The 23,010-nt window shown below is 39.0% G+C and overlaps 1 protein-coding gene across 1 annotated transcript in view; it reads left to right on the top strand.

Moving 5' to 3' along the window:
- The window catches only part of galnt18a (UDP-N-acetyl-alpha-D-galactosamine:polypeptide N-acetylgalactosaminyltransferase 18a), a 282,449-nt gene that overhangs the window by 253,137 nt on the left and 6,302 nt on the right, over window positions 1-23,010 (top strand). The window contains exon 10 of the mRNA XM_041794807.1: window positions 462-626. Within this exon, the coding sequence (XP_041650741.1) occupies window positions 462-626 (165 nt within the window). The remainder of the gene's footprint in view (window positions 1-461; window positions 627-23,010) is intronic.

Genomic DNA, 23,010 nt, shown 5'->3' with positions numbered 1-23,010 from the left:
TGTGAAGTTTACACTAAACAGATGATGAAAGCTTTGGCACTTAAGCCTCAACCTCTGTTGCAGAAAAATTTACCAAATATGGAAGTAAAAAAAAAAAAAAAAACGGTTCCAGGGGAAGACAAGGGGGTTGTTATGATATAATTTCTCTGTTTTAATTTGATGAGGATAAGGGGCATGGTTGATCTGGCTGACAGTCAGGCACATTGTAGCTGTTTGTCAGGAGGCTTAAGACCCGCCTCAGCTCCAGTTCTACAAGGCTGACTAAACGTTAGTTTGAAATAGTATTTCCATCACCCAAAGGTTTGCTCGAGACATTGATGGGTGAAATGTTTATGCAACGTCTTCATGTTACACAGAGAGAATTTTTATTTCCTGTTTAACCAATGATCATTGCTCTTGAGGGCCTCATCAAACAAGTTTAGAAATCCTCCCTCATTATTTCCACTTTTTGTTTCCTACAGAATGTCTACTACACCAGCTCTCAGCAGCTTCACCTGGGCGTGCTGAGTCCTACTATCGACGATGACGACAACAAGTGTCTGGTGGACGTGAACAGCAGACCCAGGCTGCTAGAGTGCAGCTATGCAGCTACCAAACACATGAAGCTCACCTGGACATTTACCCAGGTAAACCACGTGCTTTAAAATATAGGACTTTCTGTGCATGTTATGAAATGTATTCTATCCTGATTTTTCTACTAATTCTTTTTTACCGCACCAGAGCTCAGTATTTTACATAATAACATTAATCTAATAATGGGGAACCAGGTAGCAGTGATAATCCCAATGCGTTTACATGGATATCAGTAATGCATTACTGGAAAAACTTCTTCAAAAGTGTTATTTCTTCAACATCCATCAAAGGAAAATATTAAAACGTAATGTTAATGTTAGTCAGTCATACCTGGTGATGACATGGATGAGACTGCATCATCGTTCCCCCGGCCAGCAGTAAGCATGCCAACAAGGCTAGCATCTATGCCACCATAGTGCTGAACTAAGGTAGGCTTACTACTATTTATCTCTTAGCCTCGTAAGTTGCTAGTCTAAGTGAGCGGGCTACATGGTGGCACAATCCTGATCAGATGGAGCCTTTCTACGGTGTATTCATAAAGTATTCAGACCCCCCTTAACTTTTTTCTATTTTGTTATGTAGCAGCTTGATGCTACAGTTAAAAAATCTTTTCTAATCTCATTAATCTACAGTCAGTACTCCATGATGACAAAGTGAAAACAGTATTTTTAGAAATGTTTGCAAGTTTATTAAAAATAAAAAAACTGAAATGTCACATTTGCATAAGTATTCAGACCTTTTGCAAAAACACATAGGATCCTCCCATTTCTCTTGATCCTTACTGAGATGTTCTACACCTTAATTGGTAAATCACATTGAATGAAAATTATTTAGAGAGGCACACATCCTTTATAGAAAGCCTCACAGCTGACAGTGCATATCAGAGCAAAAACCAAGCCATGAGGTCAAAAGAAGTGCAGAGCTTAGTGACAGGATTGTTGCAAGGCACAGATCAGGGGAAGGTCTCCGTCTCCATCTCCGTCTCGCCACTTTTCAATAAGCCCAGATCAGTGAAGGACTGCAGTGATGTTGTCCTTCTGGAACTTTGAACAAATCCACACAGGATCTCTGGAGCTCAGTCAGGGTGACCATCTGGTTCTTGGTCAGCACTCTTACCTAAGGCTCTTCACCCCCCCAGTTGCTCAGTTTTACTGGCCTGCTCTTGAAAGAGTCCTGGTTGTGCCACAATTTTTCAATTTGAGAATTATGGAGGCCACTGTGTTCCAAAGATATTCCAGTGAAACAGAATCTTTTTTGCTCATTTTGCTAGTCACAAAATGTTTTTCAGCTTTACTTAAAAAAGGCAGCTTCTTAGAACTCTTGTTGCTTCTTGCCATATTTGCTGTTCCTTCTTTTTCTCCGACTGTGTACTTTCCTCATGCACAGATGTAATAAAAAAGAAAGAAGGAAACCAAATAAAATGGAATCCGTGCATTGGAAAAATATTGGACAAAAGCCAAATGTGATTGTTATGACCTGATAAAACATCATGCTGTTTACATGACTACTAGAATAATCAGGTAAATCCAGAAGTCAGATGATAATCGGTTCATTGGGGCACATCTAAACATAGTCAATGAGTTTTGTTCTGTCAGTTAAATTAAAGAGGATTTTTTCCTCTTTGCTCCCAGTTTCAGGAGTCACATCTTTGTTGGAGCATGGATCATTCTGTTGCTTTTTCAGAGATGGATAATCAGATGGATAATGAGGTTCCACAAATGCAGTTTCTGACTTTTAACAACTCTGTCTTATTTTAGATCTTCACACTTTTTTAATCTCTTTTAATCTTGTTTTAAAATGTGAATGATAAGTAGGAAAAGCTGGTTAATTCGTTTAAAGAAGACTCTGCTCTATTCAGGCCTTTGGCATCCCTGGTCCATGAGTCTGTTTTTAGTTTTTAAACGTTTTATTCCAAGCATTAGACTGAATAAGAGGCTTTCGTTACCATCATTCAGATCCTTTGTCTCTCTCCCTCTCCCTCTCTGACCCACTGTCCAGTCTCCTCGGGGCACAATACTTCCCCGTCCTTCAGCTCTCCAGTTTCTTCTGTATCTGTAGCTACTGGGTACTTTGGCAGGGGATTCTGCCTCTAATTAGCATCCACGAGAATCTGAATCTCACTCTAACTTATGTCAGAAGTCAAAGAGATGAACCCTGTTAAGCCAGTCCCTGGGGAGATTTGAAAAGAGAATCTCATTTTCTTCATAAAAAAAAGTTTGTTGAGCATCTGAATATGGCCTGAAGTTCTAGCTTTTGTAATAGAAGAGAAGAGTTGGTATTGGGGCACATCAAATGATAAAATAGACTTGATCACTATTACATCCAATGATGACAAATCTTCTCAAAAGACCAAATTACAGATTACACATTTTCACTGCAGTATCTGTTAAAGTGTAATCATCTGGATCAACACACTGATTGTTGATCAATGGTCCGATCAGATCAATAAAATATTAGGGCTGTCAGCATTAATGCCGTAAGTGTGATTATTTAAGGACAGCAATTAGTACATTAAAGACCCTGTAAAGTGAAATCCAAAATTTGTGTTTAACATTCTAGATATGTTGGAATAAGGTTGCTGTAAACATGAAAACGCTGAGATCTACATGTGACTGAATTTTGGAAATGGACCGTTGGAAAGTTTTTCACCTCTTTCCCTGCTGGGTTTAATTTGGGCAGGGCAAATATGTGGCCTGGTGATGTCATCGACCCACAATGGGGAATTACCCCGCCCCTAACGCTACAATGATATAAACTCACTGAGCAGTTCATCTCAGTACAGTCTGTTGTTAGCTGATATCACTGCCTTCATTGGAAGTTAACAGTCTGTTAAAGCCATTTTTCTGGTCATTGTGAGGTAAATTTGCCAAATCTATGGATCATTAAAAGCATCATAACAGAGATTATAGCCAGAAAACAGACTTTGTCTGTGCTCTGGCACAGAGCCAGGTGGCTGTGCTCTTACCATAAGGTCAACATGAGGTCAAAGGGCAGGCTAAAAGCAGAAGCACTTTCCTCCATTCAGGTTGTTGCATTTTTTCAAATTTGAGAGGGTCCTATTTCTAGTGAGTGGGCGTGCCTTCAGCTCATTCAATCAACACACCCACACCATCCAAAAGCAGATTTTACTGCCACATTTTTCATGATTTTAAAGCTTAATTATGTACACTCAGAGATGTTTTTTTGACTGAAATTTGGCCTGGTGGTTCAGTGGCCTGTCACACAGCAAACCTTCATATAGATTTGTTTTCACTTTACAGGGTCTTATTAATCACATGCTTTACTGTCCCTTTCAGGACATTTTGGTTAAGCCACTGCAGTGTCTCCCTGCAGCCACAGTGATGTAAAATAGGTCTAGTACTGCTCCTTAATGTCTCAGTTCAATTAAAGAAAAACTCATCAAACATTTACCTTTTACCATTTCTCTTTTCTCCTTCTCAATCCTCTACAAGTTCCTTTTTCTGTTGTTAAGGTCATGTCATAATCTTTGGTTACTCATAGCTTCTTATTTTTTGTAAAAGCCAAAGCAGGTCTGCATCTAAACAGAAAGTCAATTACCCTGAGTTTAAGACAGTACAACAAAAAAACAAAAATGTTTCAAAGTGCCACATTTTGGATTTTCAAAATGGAATTTCAAAAATTGTCTAACAGCCCTATAAAAAAATCAAAACATGCATATACATAGTCATATTTAAGATACACCTTGATTTTGTTACTCCCACTCTATGCCTATTTGACATTTTTCGTCCCACTGTGTATCATTATAAACTTTCAAACAAGCTAAAAGTGAGCAGACAACTCAGAGTCAAGATAAAGAAAAAGATTTATTCCTTCAGGGAAAAAAACTGCTTTTTGGGAGTATTTTGGACAAAGATTACACCTGAGTGGGCTTCCCAGCTATATTTTAAATGACCATGTTTGCATTTCTTTTATCCCTATGGTTGCCATTTGAGATATGATAGGGATGAAAAATCAATCTCCTCTCATAAATTGCTCATGGTGCATCTGATACAGGCTCAGCAGGCAAACAGAGGGAGAAGACCTGAATGCCTCATTTCATGTGTCAATTGCAGCCCAATGTCCCACGTTAGATAAATTATATAAACATCATCAAATTGTAACCTACTTGATGTGATCTTAGCGGGACAGCAGCTCTCTCTTCCTCTCTCTCCTTATTAGTCAGTGAAGTGTTGATCAAAACTAAACAAAAAGAGGACACAAGGCTTGACTGTGTTCTGTGGTGCAGAGAAGGTGAAAATAGTGCAGCAAAAAAATGTTTTAGGATTAAACTCTTTGGTGTTAAATTTAACAGTGTTATGTAGTTAATATGAATGAATGTTTAGAGTGATCATCTGAAGATGTTTAATGATTTTTTAAAAGTGCTTGAAATAAAACATGAAAACATGGCACTGTAATATGAAACACATCAAAAAGGTTAAAAGAATGATTTTTTTTTAATGTAACAAACATTTTAGGAAAAATTCAAAACTAAAAAAATCCATCTTTTACTTTAAATGAAAAGTAACTGGTTGTGATTAATGGGTACATAACATCATCCGATATCCATCGCAGGTTGAATCCATTGAATCGGCTTTTTTTCAAGCTGACTTTGTAATATCAGCAAGTTTTCTATCATCGTTCAAGGAATCAATATCCTGTTATGATGAAACTGGTAATTTATACCTGGAGTATTTGCTCTCAGCCCAGGCTAAGAAAGTTGGTGTCAGTTATAGTTCTCATGCTTCTTTAACCCCTTTAATTCCATACACACAATTTAAATGTCACACCTTTTAAAGTAAAAGCTCTTTTTTTAATATTTGCAGCTCAAAGGGCAACATTGTCAACAGGTTTAAGAATATCATAAGGTATTATTACAAACAGTTAATACTTCCAGCACAATAGGCATTAACATTGACTTTTATTCAATGCTAAATATTTCTTGACTCCTGATTCATGCAAATCACAAATAGCTACATTCAGTTTTTAAGCTTTCATGATGCTAAAGAATAAATAAACTCTGTTGACCTTGTACAACCCACACATTTTGCTTTCAGGCATCTCTTGCTTTGTGCTTTTTATTTCTCTGCAATGCATTACTTTTTCATTTTGCTTACTGTGTGAATGGTGCAGATTAAAGAGAATTTTAACTTTGAAGTTTCTCCAAAGTTTAGAGGCTCATTTATGCTCTAACATACACTATATTGCCAAAAGTATTCGCTCACCTGCCTTGACTTACAAATGAACTTAAGTGACATCCTATTCTTAATCCATAGGGTTTAATATGACGTTGCTCCACCCTTTGCCACTAGAACAGCTTCAACTCTTCTTAGAAAGCTTTCCACAATGTTTAGAAGTGTGTCTATGGGAATTTTTGACCATTCTTCCAGTGTGACGTCACACACTGATGTTGGACAAGAAGGCCTGGCTCTCAGTCTCCACTCAAATTCATCCCAGAGGTGTCCTATTGGGTTGAGGTCAGGATTCTGTGCATGCCAGTCAAGTTCATCCACACCAAACTCTCTCATCCATGTCTTTATGGACCTTGCTTTTTGCACTAGTTCACAGTTATGTTGGAACAGGAAGGGGCCATCCCCAAACTGTTTCCACAAAATTGGGAGCATGGAATCGTCCAAAGTCTTTTGGTATGCTGAAGCATTCAGAGTTCCTTTCACTGGAACTAAGGGGCCAAGCCCAGCTCCTGAAAACCAACCCCATACCATCATCCCCCCTCCACCAAACTTTACACTTGGCACAATGCAGTCAGACAAGTACCGTTCTCCTGGCAACCACCAAGCCCAGACTTGTCCATCAGATTGCCAGATGGAGAAGCATGATTGTCACTCCAGAGAACGTGTCTCCACTGCTCTAGAGTCCAGTGGTGGCGTGCTTTACACCACTGCATCCTACGCTGTGCATTGCACATGATGATGTATGGCTTGAATGCAGCTGCTCAGCCATGGAAACCCATTCCATGAAGCTCTCTACGAACTCTTCTTGAGCTAATCTGAAGGCCACATGAAGTTTGGAGATTTGTAGTGATTTACTGCAGAAAGTTGGCGACCTCCGCGCACTATATGCCTCAGCATCTGCTAACCCCACTCTGTCATTTTACGCGGCCCACCACTTCACGGCTGAGTTGTTGTCATTCACAATCGCTTCCACTTTGTTATAATACCACTGACAGTTGACTGTGGAATATTTAGGAGTAAGGAAATTCCACGACTGGACTTGTTACACAGGTGGCATCCTATTACAGTACCATGCTGGAATTCATTGAGCTCCTGAGAGCGACCCATTCTTTCAGAAATGTTTGTTAGAAACAGTCTGCATGCCTAGGTGCTTGATTTTATACGCATGTGGCCATGGAAGTCATTGGAACACCTGATTTCAATTATTTGGATTGGTAAATGAATACTCTTGGCAATATAGTGTATATGTGTGTGGATGCAGACAGAGCTTTCTTTCTGTAAGTCCATCTTCACATTCTCTGGAAGCTCACAGCCACCGACCAAAGCCGCCTTATCTCCTCAGGTAGGTCATTCCAAAGTCGAGGTACCCTGATGGAAAATGCTTGATCACCTTTAGTTTTAAGTCTTGACTTTGGAACGACCAGGAGGTTCTCACCTGAGGATCTAAGGCTGCAGGCTGATACATAAGTGGTTAAAAGTTTTATTCTATCATTTGGAGCCAGACACTTTAGTGCCTTAAAAGTAATGAGTAAAATCTGTGACCAGCTCTAAAACTAGACTTGAATTTCTCAAAAAGGTTGTTTTGTGACATTAAAGATAGAAGCTGTGTAGAAACCACCTTTTTCTAAAACTTTGGATAAAAATAATCGCTCAAAATGTACAGGAGAGAAGTGCGGAATCAGCAGTTTACAGACTATCCCTCCTTTTCAGTGAGGAGGTCAGATTCCCTGGTAAGTTTTGAATACATTTGTCTGTCACTTGATTTTTGCCATCTACTAACGTCAGTTTTGGGCTCTCCACAGCAGATACAAAGCAGTAATTCTCTCACTGTAGTTAAGCTCAGCCATGTTTTTTGACAAATGACTGAAATGCCGGATGTGGGTGAAGGAGCCCCTTCCCCTTACATGCCCGTGATTTGGCATAAAAATCAAAACTCCCTATATTCGCACACTCACAAGGTGTGCTGCCTTAGGCAGGCAGCACACCTTGAGTCGGTCTGTCTCTCAAAACAGCTGGAATACTGTCTATGACTTATAAAATATAAAGTCAGGCTGATCTTTAATGCTTTTTGACCTCATCAAAATCATTTTCTTATTCAAAAAAGCTCTTGAGAAAATTGTTATTGTAAGTGTATTTGAGTTTTCAGGCATCCGTCTACCTGATATTCAGTAGAAATTATAAGCTGTACAAAGTGTTCTGATGCCTCCAACTGTGACCTCAACTTCATTTAACAAACACATTTGCAGTCAGCCAGATTTTGACAACAACAAATGCTTTATAGTAGCTACAGTAACTCTCCCAGGACAATCAACTTCAAAAAGCAAGTACACATAACAAACACAGAACAGTCTGTTTTTTTCTGGGGGGTTTTTAACTAGAAAGATGAGCCAATCTGATTGGTCTAAATGGCCCCATAACTGGGCGGCCCCTCTGGTATCTGCCCAAAATCCAGATGGCTCGTCTGTCACTGCAAGTTAGTGATGGGCATCGAGAACCGGTTCTCAGCTGGTTCCATTTGGTTCAGTCCTTTGACATAATTTATATTTAATCTTAACCATTCCCTTGTCTATTCCTTACTCCCCAATAAGAGCCGTTTTCCGCCATACTTGCACCAGTATTCTAGCCTGCTTCGCTATTCAACTCTGCTTCCGTATGCTCCCCGTCCTGACAAGGATTTAAAAGCATCGCAGGTGTCATTCACAAAATACTAAGTTCCCACAAGTTTCACTCTCACTATGTGGGAAAATCCTACTAATTTATAAACCTAGAATGATTTTTAGTGCCTTGCTATGTCACATAAGCAAAGGTGATGAATGATGAAGGAAATTATATTAGGTCACAGCAGAATGAGCGACAGAAGTCTGGCAGAATGGCCATAGCTGCCCCCCACCCCACCCCACTCAATTGCATAAAGTCACACATGGGTGTGGGCAGTTGGGTGAGTGAACACCAGAGGTGACTGCTGACAACATAGGATTAGTATTTCTCTCACAGGTGGCAGCGAGCCACTACGTAGCCCATCCAGGTGTAGTTACCCACATATCCTCCTTATGCAATTAGTTAACTCATTCATAATCTCCCTTTTCTCCGTGCACTTCACGTGTGTGATGTACTGGCGAGCGAGGCTCATCCTCAAGCAGATCACAAAGAGCTTGAAGAAACACTTATCTAGTGGTTTATAAAGAGACCGATCAAACATAGTGCTGCTGTAATAGATTTAAGATCACAGAGACAGGTGAGGAGACCAGAGGATTATGGACCTGAGGTGAGCAGATTAAAGTTGTAATCAAACCCCTAAATTAGTTTAAGATCAAGAAATGATTAATAAAACTAGAGACTTAACATTCATAAGAAATAGGGCTGTGAATTCTCACTAATAATGTTGTAATAATCAAATGCTGCTGCTGCAAAAAAAAATCTTGTCCATGATACAAACACCTACATTTTAGATAAGTGTTTCACACTTCCTTATTTGTGGAATGGTGATGTTGTGTGTATGGAGAGATGACTGATATAAATAATAAAGGTAAAATTTCAACAGGATATTGTGTACAATAAGACACAAAAATTCCTAATGATACTATTAATAATAATACAAGTCAATGTCAACTAGACATAGACACTGACACCAACCAGTGAAAACAATATCAGAAAAGACAATATGACTGTTCCAGTCTAATCTATGATGCTAGAGTAAATACACGTTATTTTCAAAAACTTGGTTAGTTTTAGAAACTCCTTTAAAGAGAATGCTATGTCATTTGTCTAACTCATTCCATATGAGTTTGATTAGATTAACATTTATGAGAATTTCAGAATAAATCAAATAATTCAGCTTTTTGGGCTTGTGTGTAATGTCGGCCCTCACCATCACAGGTAAAATTCAGACTTGTGGGAAACACTGTATAGTCTACTTTTTTCAAAAACAGAATTCATAGGAAGGAATGGATAAGGGAATGGATAAAGAATCAAACTGATAAGCAGAATTGATCAAATCTTATCAATTCCCATCCCTACTGCAAGTGTTTTTTTACTTATTGTCGCCTTTTGGTCTGCCCCTACCAATCTGGCTATTTTCATCTGACCTCTGTTATCAACAAGGTATACTTGTCCAGAAAACTGCTGCTCACTGGATATTTTCTCTTTTTCCGACCATTATCGGCAGATAATTGTGTGTGACAGTCTGGGTGCATCAGCAGTTTGTGAAATACTCAGACCAGCCCTTCTGGCTCCTACAACTAGGCACAATCAAAGTCACATAAATCATCGTTATTCCCCATTCTGATACTCTGTTGGAACAGCAGCAAATCATCTTGACCATGGTTTGGTTTCTGTCTTGTACATCCAAGATATGACAGAGGTGTAGACTTTCGGCTTTGATTTAAGGGTTTCACCTCTACTTACTGTTACTGCAGTGTAATTGGCTAACAGAATACGAGCTGTAATGAGCAGGTGAACGGGTATAACAAAGGAATTAATGAGCTTATGTATGCTGTTTTGTGATACTTAGTATTTAACACATTAGCATAGGAAAACACCAAAGAGTGTAGGCTGAGGAGTTGATAGATGGAGACAGATGGAGGTGAGAAAGAGAGGAGACACAAAGAAAACACATACAGGTGGTGCCAGACAAAAAAGAAAAGTGTAGAAACTCAGGCAGTGTGGAAAAAAGTGAGAGCTATAGGAAGGCATTGTGAGATTAAAAAAGAACAGAAGCAAAATGAATAGGAAAGAGTGAGAGAGAGAGCAGAGCTGGAAAGAAGTGAAGCAGAAAAGGGAATAAGGGAAAGATGAGGGCAGGTAGCGTTTCATGTAAAGCGTGTAGTCAGTATATGTGAATTATTGATAAGTAGATCTTTTGCAATATTGAACTGAGCTTGACCCTGAGGGAACACTCATCAATAGAGAGAATAAAGGAGGTTAGGAGGAAAGACAAAGGAAGAAATTGAGCTTCAAATGCAGCCCTGGAGCAGGTAATATTTTCTTATATAATAGGCGGCATTTTATGACATGAGATGATTTTCTAATATATATATATATTTCATTTGTTCTGCTGCTTTTATCTCTCTCTTGATGGACGCCACTTACCATAAGTTGGTCTTATATCATTGGGCACATCATTTTCATTAGATTCAGGACAGAACAAACACAAGAGCATAGAGAAGGTGGCCTTTCAGAGAGAGAAGTTTAAACAGCAGGAGAAAGCAGCAGCTCTTTGTATTGATTAAGATGTTAACTGGTATGTGAAGAGTGGATAAATAAGAATGAAGTTGTCATATGGATTTAACATCATGTCTGTCCTACCCCAGCCTGGATGGCTAAAGCAGTGCATAACTGACTGGATACCAGTGCTAAATAGATACTCTTGTTCATAAATTCCAAGTGATAATCTTACAGCAATACATGAAAATCATGGGCTAATATTAACACTAGCAAGCGCTGGTGTTTTAAGTGACCCTATAGGCTTTTCACCAAGTGGGGTATTGAAAGCAGAGCTCTCGTGAACTTCTCTTTGTCTAGTTTTCTATTTAATACATATCTGATAAGCATATTTTGACGTTTTAATAAAAACTAATCATACACGTATTCATATGGACAGATGAGTAGGCATCATGGCTTTTTATGCACTTTAAAAACCCTGCCTGCTTACAAACAAAATGCCTCTTTCAGTTTAAGCTTCACAAGTTTCTCTGTCTTTGAGAGCCCTCAAGGTGGATTACTATATTTCAAAAATTCACTAACATTTGTGTTAAGTAGGCTAATTCTCTTTGTTACTTTCTGTTACTTTTATGGCTCTGAAATACTGGAACTCAAATCTAATAATCAACTAAATGGTAAATGAACTTTTATGTCGCCTAAGTACTCAAAACACTTTTACACTGCAGGTGATACTTAGGCTGGAGATATACTGCTACACCTTGCATTTGCGTATGCTTCTGGTGGCATCACAAGTAAACTGTAAACGTAGTTGGAGGACACAACTGGAGGGCCCACCAGGAGAGCTTAGACTGCATACAACTAGCTGGGGGTCAACCCCGAACCTTATATTTGAGATGGCGAATAATTTTATATACTGAGCCACAATCACCCTTAAACCACTGCAACTAAAGGTGGCCTTACACTTAACGACTTTTCCTCCGATTTCAAAGTCACAGACAAAATTCCAAAGTCGGAGTAAAATCGTGGGAGTCTTGCTGAAGTCACAGCGCGCTCCTGTTGTCTCAGTCATTAGGTTTAAGGTGTCATAAGACTCGATTTTAGATTTGGTTTTAAGGCCGTCTATCTTCACTCTTGGCATTACGATAACATCAAACGTGTTTGATATTGTTATTGATATTGAAGTCTTAAGTCTGCAAACTCTGTGTTTCAGTTACCTGACCATTGTCCACAACCAATGGGAGCCGGTGTTGCGCGTAAGCACATTAATTCACTTAATTCTTCAAAATGCAAATGTGAGCATAGATCAATCTAGAGTCACTGAATATCCGCCCATAACTCAAGAATATGAAAAACTTCTCTGCCCAGAGCTGCAGTCAGATCTCTGCACCTGTGTGTTTGTGTGCCTTGCCTGTCAATTCATTCCAGGCTGACATGACAACCTCCACTAGGATTTCAAAGTAAAGGCCCGATCAGTTTGTTTACATGGTGAGACAACTCGCGTTTTTATACGGTACTTTTATTCTGAAGTGTTTTCGGGATAGTTCCTCGGTTGTTGCAGTTACATGCTAAGTTGCTTCAGTGTTTAAATTTCCTTTCATTTCTACTCAATGTAATCTTTAAAAAAATTGGATTTTAAGAGATAACTCAAATGCGGTCTCCATCTCCTTACGCATCTTGTTCTCTGCTAAAAAATTGTTCTTATGAATTTCCAAGAGATGTATGATGGGAAATAAAAAAGGAATTGTATTCTAGTTAGTAACCCACAGTCTTTGCAAAATCTTAGTCTGAGACTAAAAACTCAACGACTTGCCGACAAATTGTCTTTAGATGTGAGAGGGTCTCAGGTCTTAGTCTTTTTAGAGTCTTTTAAGAGTTTTAGCAAAGTCCTCTTGGGTAAGGCTGCCTTACACTGCATTATAGCCATTTGTCAACACTGGTATTTCCACGGTCCACTGTAGTGAGGACATCATGGCAGTGTCAAAGTGGTCAATACTCCACTTTTGTTGTGTTTTTATTTTTTATTATATATCATTCAATTTATCGGGTTTTGTTTTCATTCATTTTTAACTGGATTATTTTAGAGAAATCCTGCAGTATTGTCAGCAATGATGGATCGTGTTCCATTTATTATAATCAGTAATTTATAACTTCTCCCAGCTGAGCAGCTTCTTTCTAAGAGATGTGAGCCCTGCGAATACCAAATCATGTTTTCTTCACTCTCTGCACACAAAGCAGCTTAAGCCAATTACATTCTGGAAACTTTTTAATGAAGATGTGTGTCTCATTCTAACATCAATTCTGGGTTATTGACATTTGTGAGGTGCAAATATTACTTCCTATGGTGTAGGGTTACATAACAGGACTGTTTCCATTCAAATATTTCAAAGGTGCTACATTTTTCTCTCTGTAGTTTTCATTGCCAGTCTTTAAAGTTCAACATGAATTCACAGCAAAGTAAACCTCCTATTTCTTATCAAGCCTGTTTTTTTTTTCTTTCATTTTTTTCTTTTGAAACAGCTAAACAGTGTGCACTGGCCATATAATTCACAGTTTTTCCAAACAAATCAATATAAAAATCTGTAAAGGAAGTATGTAGGCTGTAGGGAAATAATCAACACATGAGGTCCCAGGAGCCAAGTGAACACAATGTGTAAATACAGAACAAAGAGTACTTTCATTAATTTATATCAGCACTAACAGATTGAGTCTACACAGGATGCCTTCAGGCCTAGAGCATTTCACATGTGCTTGTGCAGTGCTTAACAATAGCTATGCTTACATGTGTAAAATAAAAGAAATGCCTTATGGATCTATAGGTTCTATATGTAACGTGTGTTTGAGTGTGCTGCCTGTGTAAGAAACCTCCAGTTATCAAGATGCAGAAGTCTCCATAAAAGACACTAGGCTTCACACTTCCAAGGTAATACCGCTCAAACAGATTTATAGACGGCTGTCAGCCAAACAGTCGACTACTCACACAATAACGGCTGACTTCTTTTTTCCTCTTAGAGGTGTGACAGTTTGGGGGTCATGGTTTGGTGCATGTAATCACACAATGAATAGGTCAGAACAGAAAAAAAGGCAGTTACATACGGCAGTGTTTAACAAACAACAACAACGTACCATAAACACAAAACTACCATAAATCCTCATAACAACCAAAAGTCAATTTGCAGCAGGGCCCAGTTTCACAGCTGGGGTTGTGGTCCAGACATTGAAATTAAGGGCTGACCCTGTTTTACAGGCTGGGGTGTTGTGAACATGCTAAATCCCATGGATTTTCAATTGAAATAGTGCAGCTTATAATGCTTTTAAACAGGAGTCTATTTTAAACCGCACAGCTTTTCTTAACTTTACAGTAGAGATCACCACACATAACACTACTCTTCCAAACAAATCCTTTGCTCAGACCAGGCTCATGAGCGAACACAGAAATACACAGAGGAGCCATGTAGACAGGAGAGTTTACCAGGGGATCAAACAGAGAGAGTCAGTGACAGTAGTGACACATTTCACATTAAAGGAAGACAAAGGGAAAATGAGCTTTTCTTCGAGAATAGACTAAACATTTTAAGTTCATCCTCCCCCACGATACGGACTTAAACCAGGATGTCTCATGGTTTATTACCATAGTGCTGATTAATGTGGTAATGTCAAACATCACTGCAAGACAAAGCACATGTCTGTGAGCAATAATCCAGACTCTCATCTGCTTTGAGGACACAGAAAATAAACTAAGAGTCTAGCAGGGCAAGTCTTCAGCTTTCAAACCCCTCAATCTGAAAACTTTTTCCCCATGTGTCTGTGGAAAACTCTTTAACTGCAAAATAAATGTTGTATTTCAATATAAAAACCATTTGAACAACAACAATTGAAGCTTTTTATGAGTTGCCATTGTAAAAGCATTTGATTCTTGCTGCTTCAGGCCTTCATGCTGCCCGTCTTACTCATCACATCCTTTGAGGTGAATGACTGGGGATTTGAGCGTCTGCCTGACAGATTGCCTGGCTTGCTGGTCAGTCTGCTGCCTGGCGGTCTGATGGCTTTCTAGCTGACTGGCTGTCTGACCGACTGATTAACTAGTGTTCCCGCCTTAATAGCAGGGAATCAATAGTGTGGTCCAACTCTGCACTCTGTCCAATGACAGACGGGCTCACTGCTGAACTGAGGACAAGGTGTTGGACAAATGCCAGATATTTGTCTGAGCATTTGGGTGTGCATACGTGCATGTAAGATATTGTGAGAACAAGAATATGTGTATGCTTGTAAAAGCTCCAACTCTGCTTTTGTTCAGTCACTCTGAGTTGTCGCCCTCTGGGAGGCCAAGAGGTAAAGCACAGACTTTGAAGTATACTTGTTGGAAGTCACTCAGGAGGTCAAACACTTAGAGAAAGCCAGTGACAGGTGTTCAGTATAGGAGGCTTAGAAAACTATCTTTGTGAGCACTTGAATGTCTTTTAAGTTCTTCTTCTGTAACATTTACAGTGAGAGCCATCAGAGAAGTCTCCCATTACGAGTCTCTCTGCGATGATGTCCCATTAGCAGCCCACTGCAGCAGCAGTGTGAATGTTGAAAATGTCATCCTCAGTGCTGCAGAGCTCACGCTGTGTCTGAAAGCAGCTGTATGGTGGGTGTTTTTTGTGCAATGCAGTACAGAATGACTGGTAAATGGACTTTCCTTATATAGCCCTCTCTAGACTTCTGACCATACAAAGCGCTCTTACACTACATGTCACATTCACCTTTTCAAACTTACATGCTCAGTACACCTACATACACAGGAGAGTGAACTCAAGCTGCAGTGGTAGTTTGATTAGGACATTTAAAGAGTCCACAAGAGTTCAAAGAGTCCACAACTTATCAACTAAATATTACGACTGAAATCTGATCCATTCTTTAAATATAATTAGTTAAGGTTTTCAGACCTTTTTGTCCCTCTGTGTTTCCATCTTTCTTTCTTTTGAGGGGTGATCTCTTGATTTCACCTCTTTATCAAGGACTGTACTAACCATAACAATAGATAGATAGATAGATAGATAGATAGATAGATAGATAGATAGATAGATAGATAGATAGTCATTTATTGTCATTGCATTGTAAAATCACAATCAAATTACATTTGGCAGTCTCCTCTGTAGCAGCAAACACAGTCGTCCAAGCGGTGCTTAGAAATCCGCAGGCTCACATCATCCATCTTGCTGGCGAGGGAGCAGGCACCTGGGAGAAAGATGCTCTGTATGTCAGGTTTGTGTGGGGCCGCTCTTAGCCTAGCCAGCTGCCTCCTCCCCACCCGGCTGTAGGTGTAATGCTGCTCTGCGTCCTCCTACTTTCAGTCTCCAAACGCCCCGTTCTCCAGATAATCTCCATCGGGAAAGATGTCAACTCCATGGGCATGTTTCCTTTGCAGTAGTCGAAGGAGCGGTCTCTTATACACAGAATGTCAGTTCTGGTGTAAGTGTAAGGCTTTGTTTTGCTGCTAGCGATGAAGTGCCGGGCCGCTGCGTTGGTACGCGCTGCCCCATGCTACCTCAATAGGTAGCATTCAGTAGTCTCCTGTTGATCAGTCAGTGTTCTGTGGCAGTTACTGGCAGTTGTTATTAGCATTTAAGTTAGCCAGGAGTTGTAGTTGAGACTGAGGTCTTCTTTTTCGTCCTTTTTGTGTTTTTCTTGATGGACATTTCCTGTTCTTTCCCTCAAAGGTGTCCTGGACTATCCAAAGGTTGGTACAAGAATTTTCCTTAAAACACTTTTAGGGTGTCTCATTTGGGACATAGACTTTTAAATGCAAATAAGCATTTGCAACAATACACAAACCAGCTTCTCTTTAAAACATTTACCAGTCATGACAAGCAGTCACATGCAGTGGCAGTGTCAGTGGGCCTTTATGTCTTACTGTAAATACATGAGATATGGTGCAACAGAACTGCAGTGACACTTTTTAATGTGCGAGATGTGTTGGCGCGTACAAGAAGGTGACATACTACTGTGTGTATTAAGAGGGGAGAGGGAGAAGGTGTATGACTATGGCAACTCAATAAATGTTTCAAGATTTCGGTCACATATTTGGGTCATTACAGTAATATTGCATCTTAGCATTCCATTACCATCTATCAATAAAAATGTGAGTTGATACATGAAATGTCTATGAAATGGTCTTCACTGCAAATATGAGTTTCCTTTGGAACAAGATTTTCTCAAAGTTAGGCATGTTTTCACTCAGTTTGTTGTGAATGATTAATCACTCATAAAATGTTAATATCATATTAGAATTATTTTTTTCATCCTGCAAGTCAATATCCAAAGGCAGAAAACAACCCAACTTCTGTTTGGCTGTTTGACTGTTGGGTAAAGCCTGGCATGGAAGCTTTGGAGAAACACACAGCCTTTTCTACTTTTGGTTCAATTTAAGATTTCTGCAAGAGAAAATTGTTCTCCAGCTGCATGATCTAAATGTGTGACTCTGACTTTCAGAGATTCAGTAAAATTTTATTTCAAGCATACTAACACATGTTTTCATAGATTCTAATGCTTGTTAAACCATCATGTTTTTTAATGAGCTGATTATTAATTCATTTATTTTTTAAAAATATTTTTGGGTGTATTTTTGCCTTTATTTAGACAGGATAGCTAGAGACATAGGATGTATATGAGGAGAGAGAGTGGAAGACATGCACTAAATAATGCACCAAGACCGGGAATCGATCCTGGTGCATTAAGGGCCAGCCTATGGGCACCTGCTGGCACCCTTAAGCTGATTATTTAGACTGTGTCTGATTTTAAAGGGTGTTGTGCCTATGTTTGATCTCATACTGTAAAATTTGAAATGACATTTCAAATTCACCACAGCTCCTCAAATACTGCTGCTCACAGTCAGCTAAATAGTGACCAGTCCCCTTCCCAACTTTTGTTGGCATAGCTCTGAAAAACTGCAATTTTCCATTCTGTTTATAACCCATGGCAAAATCAGAATTAGTCAATACATTTTGAGACTATATTTTTTGCTTTCTGATAGGGCATAGGGTACAAGGTACATGAGGTAAAAGTTTACGATATATTTGGCAAACAACATTTCTTTTAAACGTTATTTTCAAAGTGGTTGGGCCCAGGTCCTACTGGCCCTACCAGCTCTGCTGGTTCCACTGTCTATGGCTCTTAAACAGTGGGGTTAAACATTTGTGACCTGTGATTAAACCACGTATCTACACATACTGTATATAGGATGTTTGCAATGTTTGGATCAGTGTCCTTAGACAGCAATCATCTGTCCATCACAACTGGGCAGACAGAACTTCATCACAAACTCCACCAAAATATTCAAGTTTTTGGAGGCTGTATCCTCTAGCTATCAGCAGGATTTCCCCCAGGAAATGAGTGGAGCTGGAAACTGTTGACACCTCATCAATCAGTCACTCTCATCTGCAGAGCTTTGTCAGACACAACCTGACAGCATGTCATCTTTTGTGATAAATTTAGTTTCTAGGTCATGGTTTTTATTAAATTTTCTGTCCGCTGTGCCGATGGCCCTTTTCCCTCCAAAGACTTCCATTGTTTGATTTCATTAAGGTTTATTAATTTGAAATGACAAGGTGGTCATTAATTTAGCAGAGAAAATCTGTGTCTGCTGTAAGAAGTCTGCTCATTCTAAAAATCATGAGCTGTTATACAGGGAAATGTCTCATTTCTGCATTATAAGCACACATACATCAGATGCTATAATGAATATTTTTGTTCTGCTACAGGGATCAGGAAAAATGATAAATACCACATACACCCATTGATCTTTGTTAGGCATGATGCTCATTAACCCAAATAACAAACAATCAGCTGACAACATGGTGGAAACCAATGCATTTAGGAATGCAAACACAGTCCAGACAATCTGTTGAGGTTTAAACTGAGCATCAGAATGGGTAAGAAAGGTGACTTTGAATTTGTAATGGTTGATGGTGCCAGAGTGACTGGACTGAGTATTTCACAAAATGCTTATCTGCGAGGATTTTCACAAGCAGCCATCTCTGGGGTTTACAGGAAGTGATCCAAAAAGAGGAAATATCTAGTGAGCTCCAGTTCAGGTCAGGGGAGAATGGCCGGACTGGTGTGAGCCATTCAAGTGGAGCAATAACGATTAAATTAATAACTCAAAACAGCTGAGTTATGCAAAAAAGCATCTCTAAAAGCACAACATGTTCAAGTTTGAAGCAGATACAGCAGCAGAAGGCCACACTAGACGCCAGTCCTGCTAGCAAGAACAGAAAACTTAGGCTACAGTGTGCATGGACTCATTAAAGTTGGAATAGAGAGGATTGGAAAAAACATTGCCTGGTCCGTTAAGTCTCTTATTCTGCTTTGGCATTTGAAAGGGTTGGAACTGGCCTAAGTAACATGAAATCCTATCAGACTACCAACAACAATGGCACATTAAAGTCACTGAAATCACCTCTCTTCCCATTCTGTTGCTCACGTCATTTTGACTGTGTCTACACGCTTAGATGCATTGGTTTCTGCCATGTAATCAGCTGACTGGAATATTAATTAATGAGGAGATTAATAGAAATACCTTAGAGATTACAGGTTTCTGTTTGCAGTAAAAACATAAAATATTGGTAGAATATGTGTTTTTAAAGGTGTACATTTTGTTCAAGGAAAGAGTAACATGGTTGTTGATCAACACACTGCCCATGCTGGTAAAATTATCCTCTTGAGTGATACAGGTGTAATGCCCCAGTCTTGTAAATCCATGTATATTTGCAAATTAGACAGTGTGCAGGAGTTTGTAAGTTTTTGAAGGATACATCACCCACCAATGCACCTTTCTTATGAGAAAGATGTAAGGAGCATTTTACTGCTGATATAGGAATGAAATTCTTAACAGCATACATTGATTTCTTATAACATTGAGGTTACCAGTTTTAGGATACCTGACTGCTTGATAGTTGTATTTTCACTAGGTACTGTATGTGTGTGGTTAGCTGGCTAAACATCTAAATTTAAGTAACTTCGCCGGCACAAGATTTACGAGTCAGTTAAACGAATTATCTATCAGTTTTTGTGATGGATGATGAGCCTCTCAGTACTTGTAGCAGCTGTAGCCAGTTCATGACCCTCCTCCCAGAGCTTGTAAATATGAGAAGGTTAGCGGTTGGCATGTCTTGGGAACAGAGCGGTATGGCACTATTTTGAACTAGAGAATGGAAATAAAGTTGTACATAGGCTGTTGAGGGTTATACTCATATAACCAAAGTGAGTAACCACATTAAGCATAATATTAATCACTGCAAAGAGGCTGGCAGAGTTAGCTGCTAACTTTAGCCACACTGATTCGTCCTGTGATGAATTTGACTGTTTTCCAGGCATTTCCTCCACTTTAAACTAGTCAATTAAACACAGTTTATTTTGCATTTAACCAGCCGGGAAAATAGAAACCAGGTGATATTCTTAAAGCCCCTGCGAAGTGAAATCCAAACTTTGTGTCTTAACATAGTAGATATGTCGGAATATCGTTGCTGTAAACAATAATAATTTATCTCTTTTTTCAAAAACTGTGAGATCTGTGTGATTGAATTTTTTATTTAGACTGTTAGAAAAACATTCATCTCTTCCCTGGCTTGATTTTATTTGAGCGGGGCAAATATAGGAGCTCATAACGTCACCAGTCTTGATGAGGTAGTACCTTGCCCACCTAACGCTACAACGATATATAAACTCACCGAGCATTTCAACTTAATACAGTCTGTTGTTAGCTGATGTCACTGCCTTCAATTAAAGTTAATAGCCAGTTACATGCACTGTTTTTGTTGATTGTGAGGTAAATTTCCCATATCTATTGGCCAGGGTGGCCTACAGGTTGTTAGAAGCATCACAACAGAGAGATTTGAGCCAGAAAACAGTAAACTGAATCCCCAGCTTGTTTTTCACTCTGATCAGAAGCATTTTTGTTTTATTTGACAGGATCATATTTCTCATGAGTGGGCGCAGCTTCGGCTCATTCAACAGATACACCCACACAATCCTTGAACAGATTTTATAGCCTCATTTTTCATTATTTTGAAGCTTGATTTTTAAACTTACAGATATTTTTCATTTTGTAAGTTTAGTCCTGGTGGTTCATAACGGAGTTGCCTGTCATACAACATAGCTAAGATTAAGATTTTTTTTTTTACTTTACAGGGATTTTTCTTTTTTTTTTTTTTTTTTTTTATATTACAATGGCCCTTGATGAAGTCACCCAATATTTCAAGAACACAGGTCTTTGTGTGCTATCAACCAACTTTGCTCAGACACAAGATCTTAGTTACAGAATCTTCAGGGAATGGACTCCTCTTTTTTATTTTCTATATTTATTTATTTTTTTAATGTAAAATTTAAACTTTCATTTAGGCCAGTGATTCAATTATTTGCTTTCTTATTGATGTGCAGCAAACGTGAAGTTTTGACAAGTAATTTGTCTAAAGATAAAGGTAAAATGAAATAAAGGCAAAGATTAAAACATTAGCAAAGCTAACAAAATTGCAACAAACAAAGTAGAGTCAATGTTTAAAGAAGGTAAAGAGGCAGTATCAGCTGTTGAAAAACTCATCAAATCGACCTTTGAATTACTTAATGAACAGCCTCTCTAATCCATCTCCATAAAGATAATTTACTTGCTGATTGGCTTTTAAGAGGCATATTCAACCTGCATCACATGAAAGTGCCCATAATGAAGACTTGAACTTTGTATAAAGGGGTTTAACTGTTCAATCATTAGAAATCAAATAAGCTAAGCTCATGTTCTGACACAGCTTGGTCGAGCGTTTTACTCATTAGCCAGGGATCAATGGAAAAAGAGGTTAAATGATGCAAATCCAATATGTGAATCTCTGCTGGATTCCCTGTTATCTCTGTCCCTTTGTCTATGTGTGTTGTGTGTGTTTTGTGTGTTTGAGATGGAAAGGATAAAGAATGAAGAGAGGTTTATATGTGCGGAACATCAGCGAGTGGACCTTTTGTGCTATCATAGAGCACACATGTATATGCCATCCAGCTGATGTGTGCAGAAGCAGCTGTGCACACAGATGAGCAGAGTGAAAGAATCGATATCTTTTCAGGGAGCTGAAAGCCTCAAGGAGAACTGGACCACATGTCTGCTTTTTATTGTATTTGCTGTGGTCAACCATTTCTGAGAAGAATGTGGAGTTAGCAGCAAGATCCAGCAGTTCAAATCACAAAACACCATTAGGCCTATGGTCGGTGTGGGTGTGTGTGTGTGTGTGTGTGTGGGTGTGTGGGTGTGTGTGGGTGTGCCTGCATGTGTTACTGTGGGAGATGTAAAGCATATTGATTTTTAAAGCAAAGCAGTTTTCCTGAAGCCACAGCCAGTTTGACACAAATGGCTTTAGTCTTGTTCTGCTGGGGCTCAGGCTCATTAAAACATATTACTGTTCTTGCCATATCTCTAAGGGCTTTGGGTGTCAGAGTATTGTTCAAAAAAGCTAAGATGTACACACTCGTACACAAACAAACATTTTGGAGGTAGGGGCTCATAGCTCTAATTCAAAGTGACATTGTTTGGAACAAAGAAAGTGTGTACACAAAAAGAATCCACAAAAATATACACACATATTTTGCATTCCTACACACTCTCCCTCTGTCTCCCTCAATTTAGCTCACTTGAGTATGCTCCAATATGCAATATGCTTTGTTTGCACAAATATTAGATCAGCAGTATTGCCAGCTATCTAAATACCAATGAATAAAAGAAGGCAATACCCAGGTATAATAAAACCCATCCTGTATTAGATTTTCATGTGAAATTTAATAACTGAGCAGAACTGATTAAAACAGAGAAAATATTAACTTGGAATTTTGGGCAGAATTCTATTAGAACTGTTAGGCTTTATCAGAGAGTTTCCCTGAAATTTTCATGTTTAAGAATTTTCACAGGCATTTATGGTAATGTCCTGGAAATTTTAGATAATGTGTTCTGGGGGGCACCTCAGGGTGTTTCTCATGCATAAACGGGGCCTTCCTGAGGTGTGTTGTGTTGTTTCTTAAAGAAAATAACTTCCTACCAGTGAAAATATAGTAATTTTTTGTGTGTTGTAAAGTAAGA

Source organism: Cheilinus undulatus, linkage group 9 (assembly GCF_018320785.1).
Source record: "Cheilinus undulatus linkage group 9, ASM1832078v1, whole genome shotgun sequence".
Taxonomy (NCBI): domain Eukaryota; kingdom Metazoa; phylum Chordata; class Actinopteri; order Labriformes; family Labridae; genus Cheilinus; species Cheilinus undulatus.
This window is presented reverse-complemented; position numbering and strand designations above follow the sequence as displayed.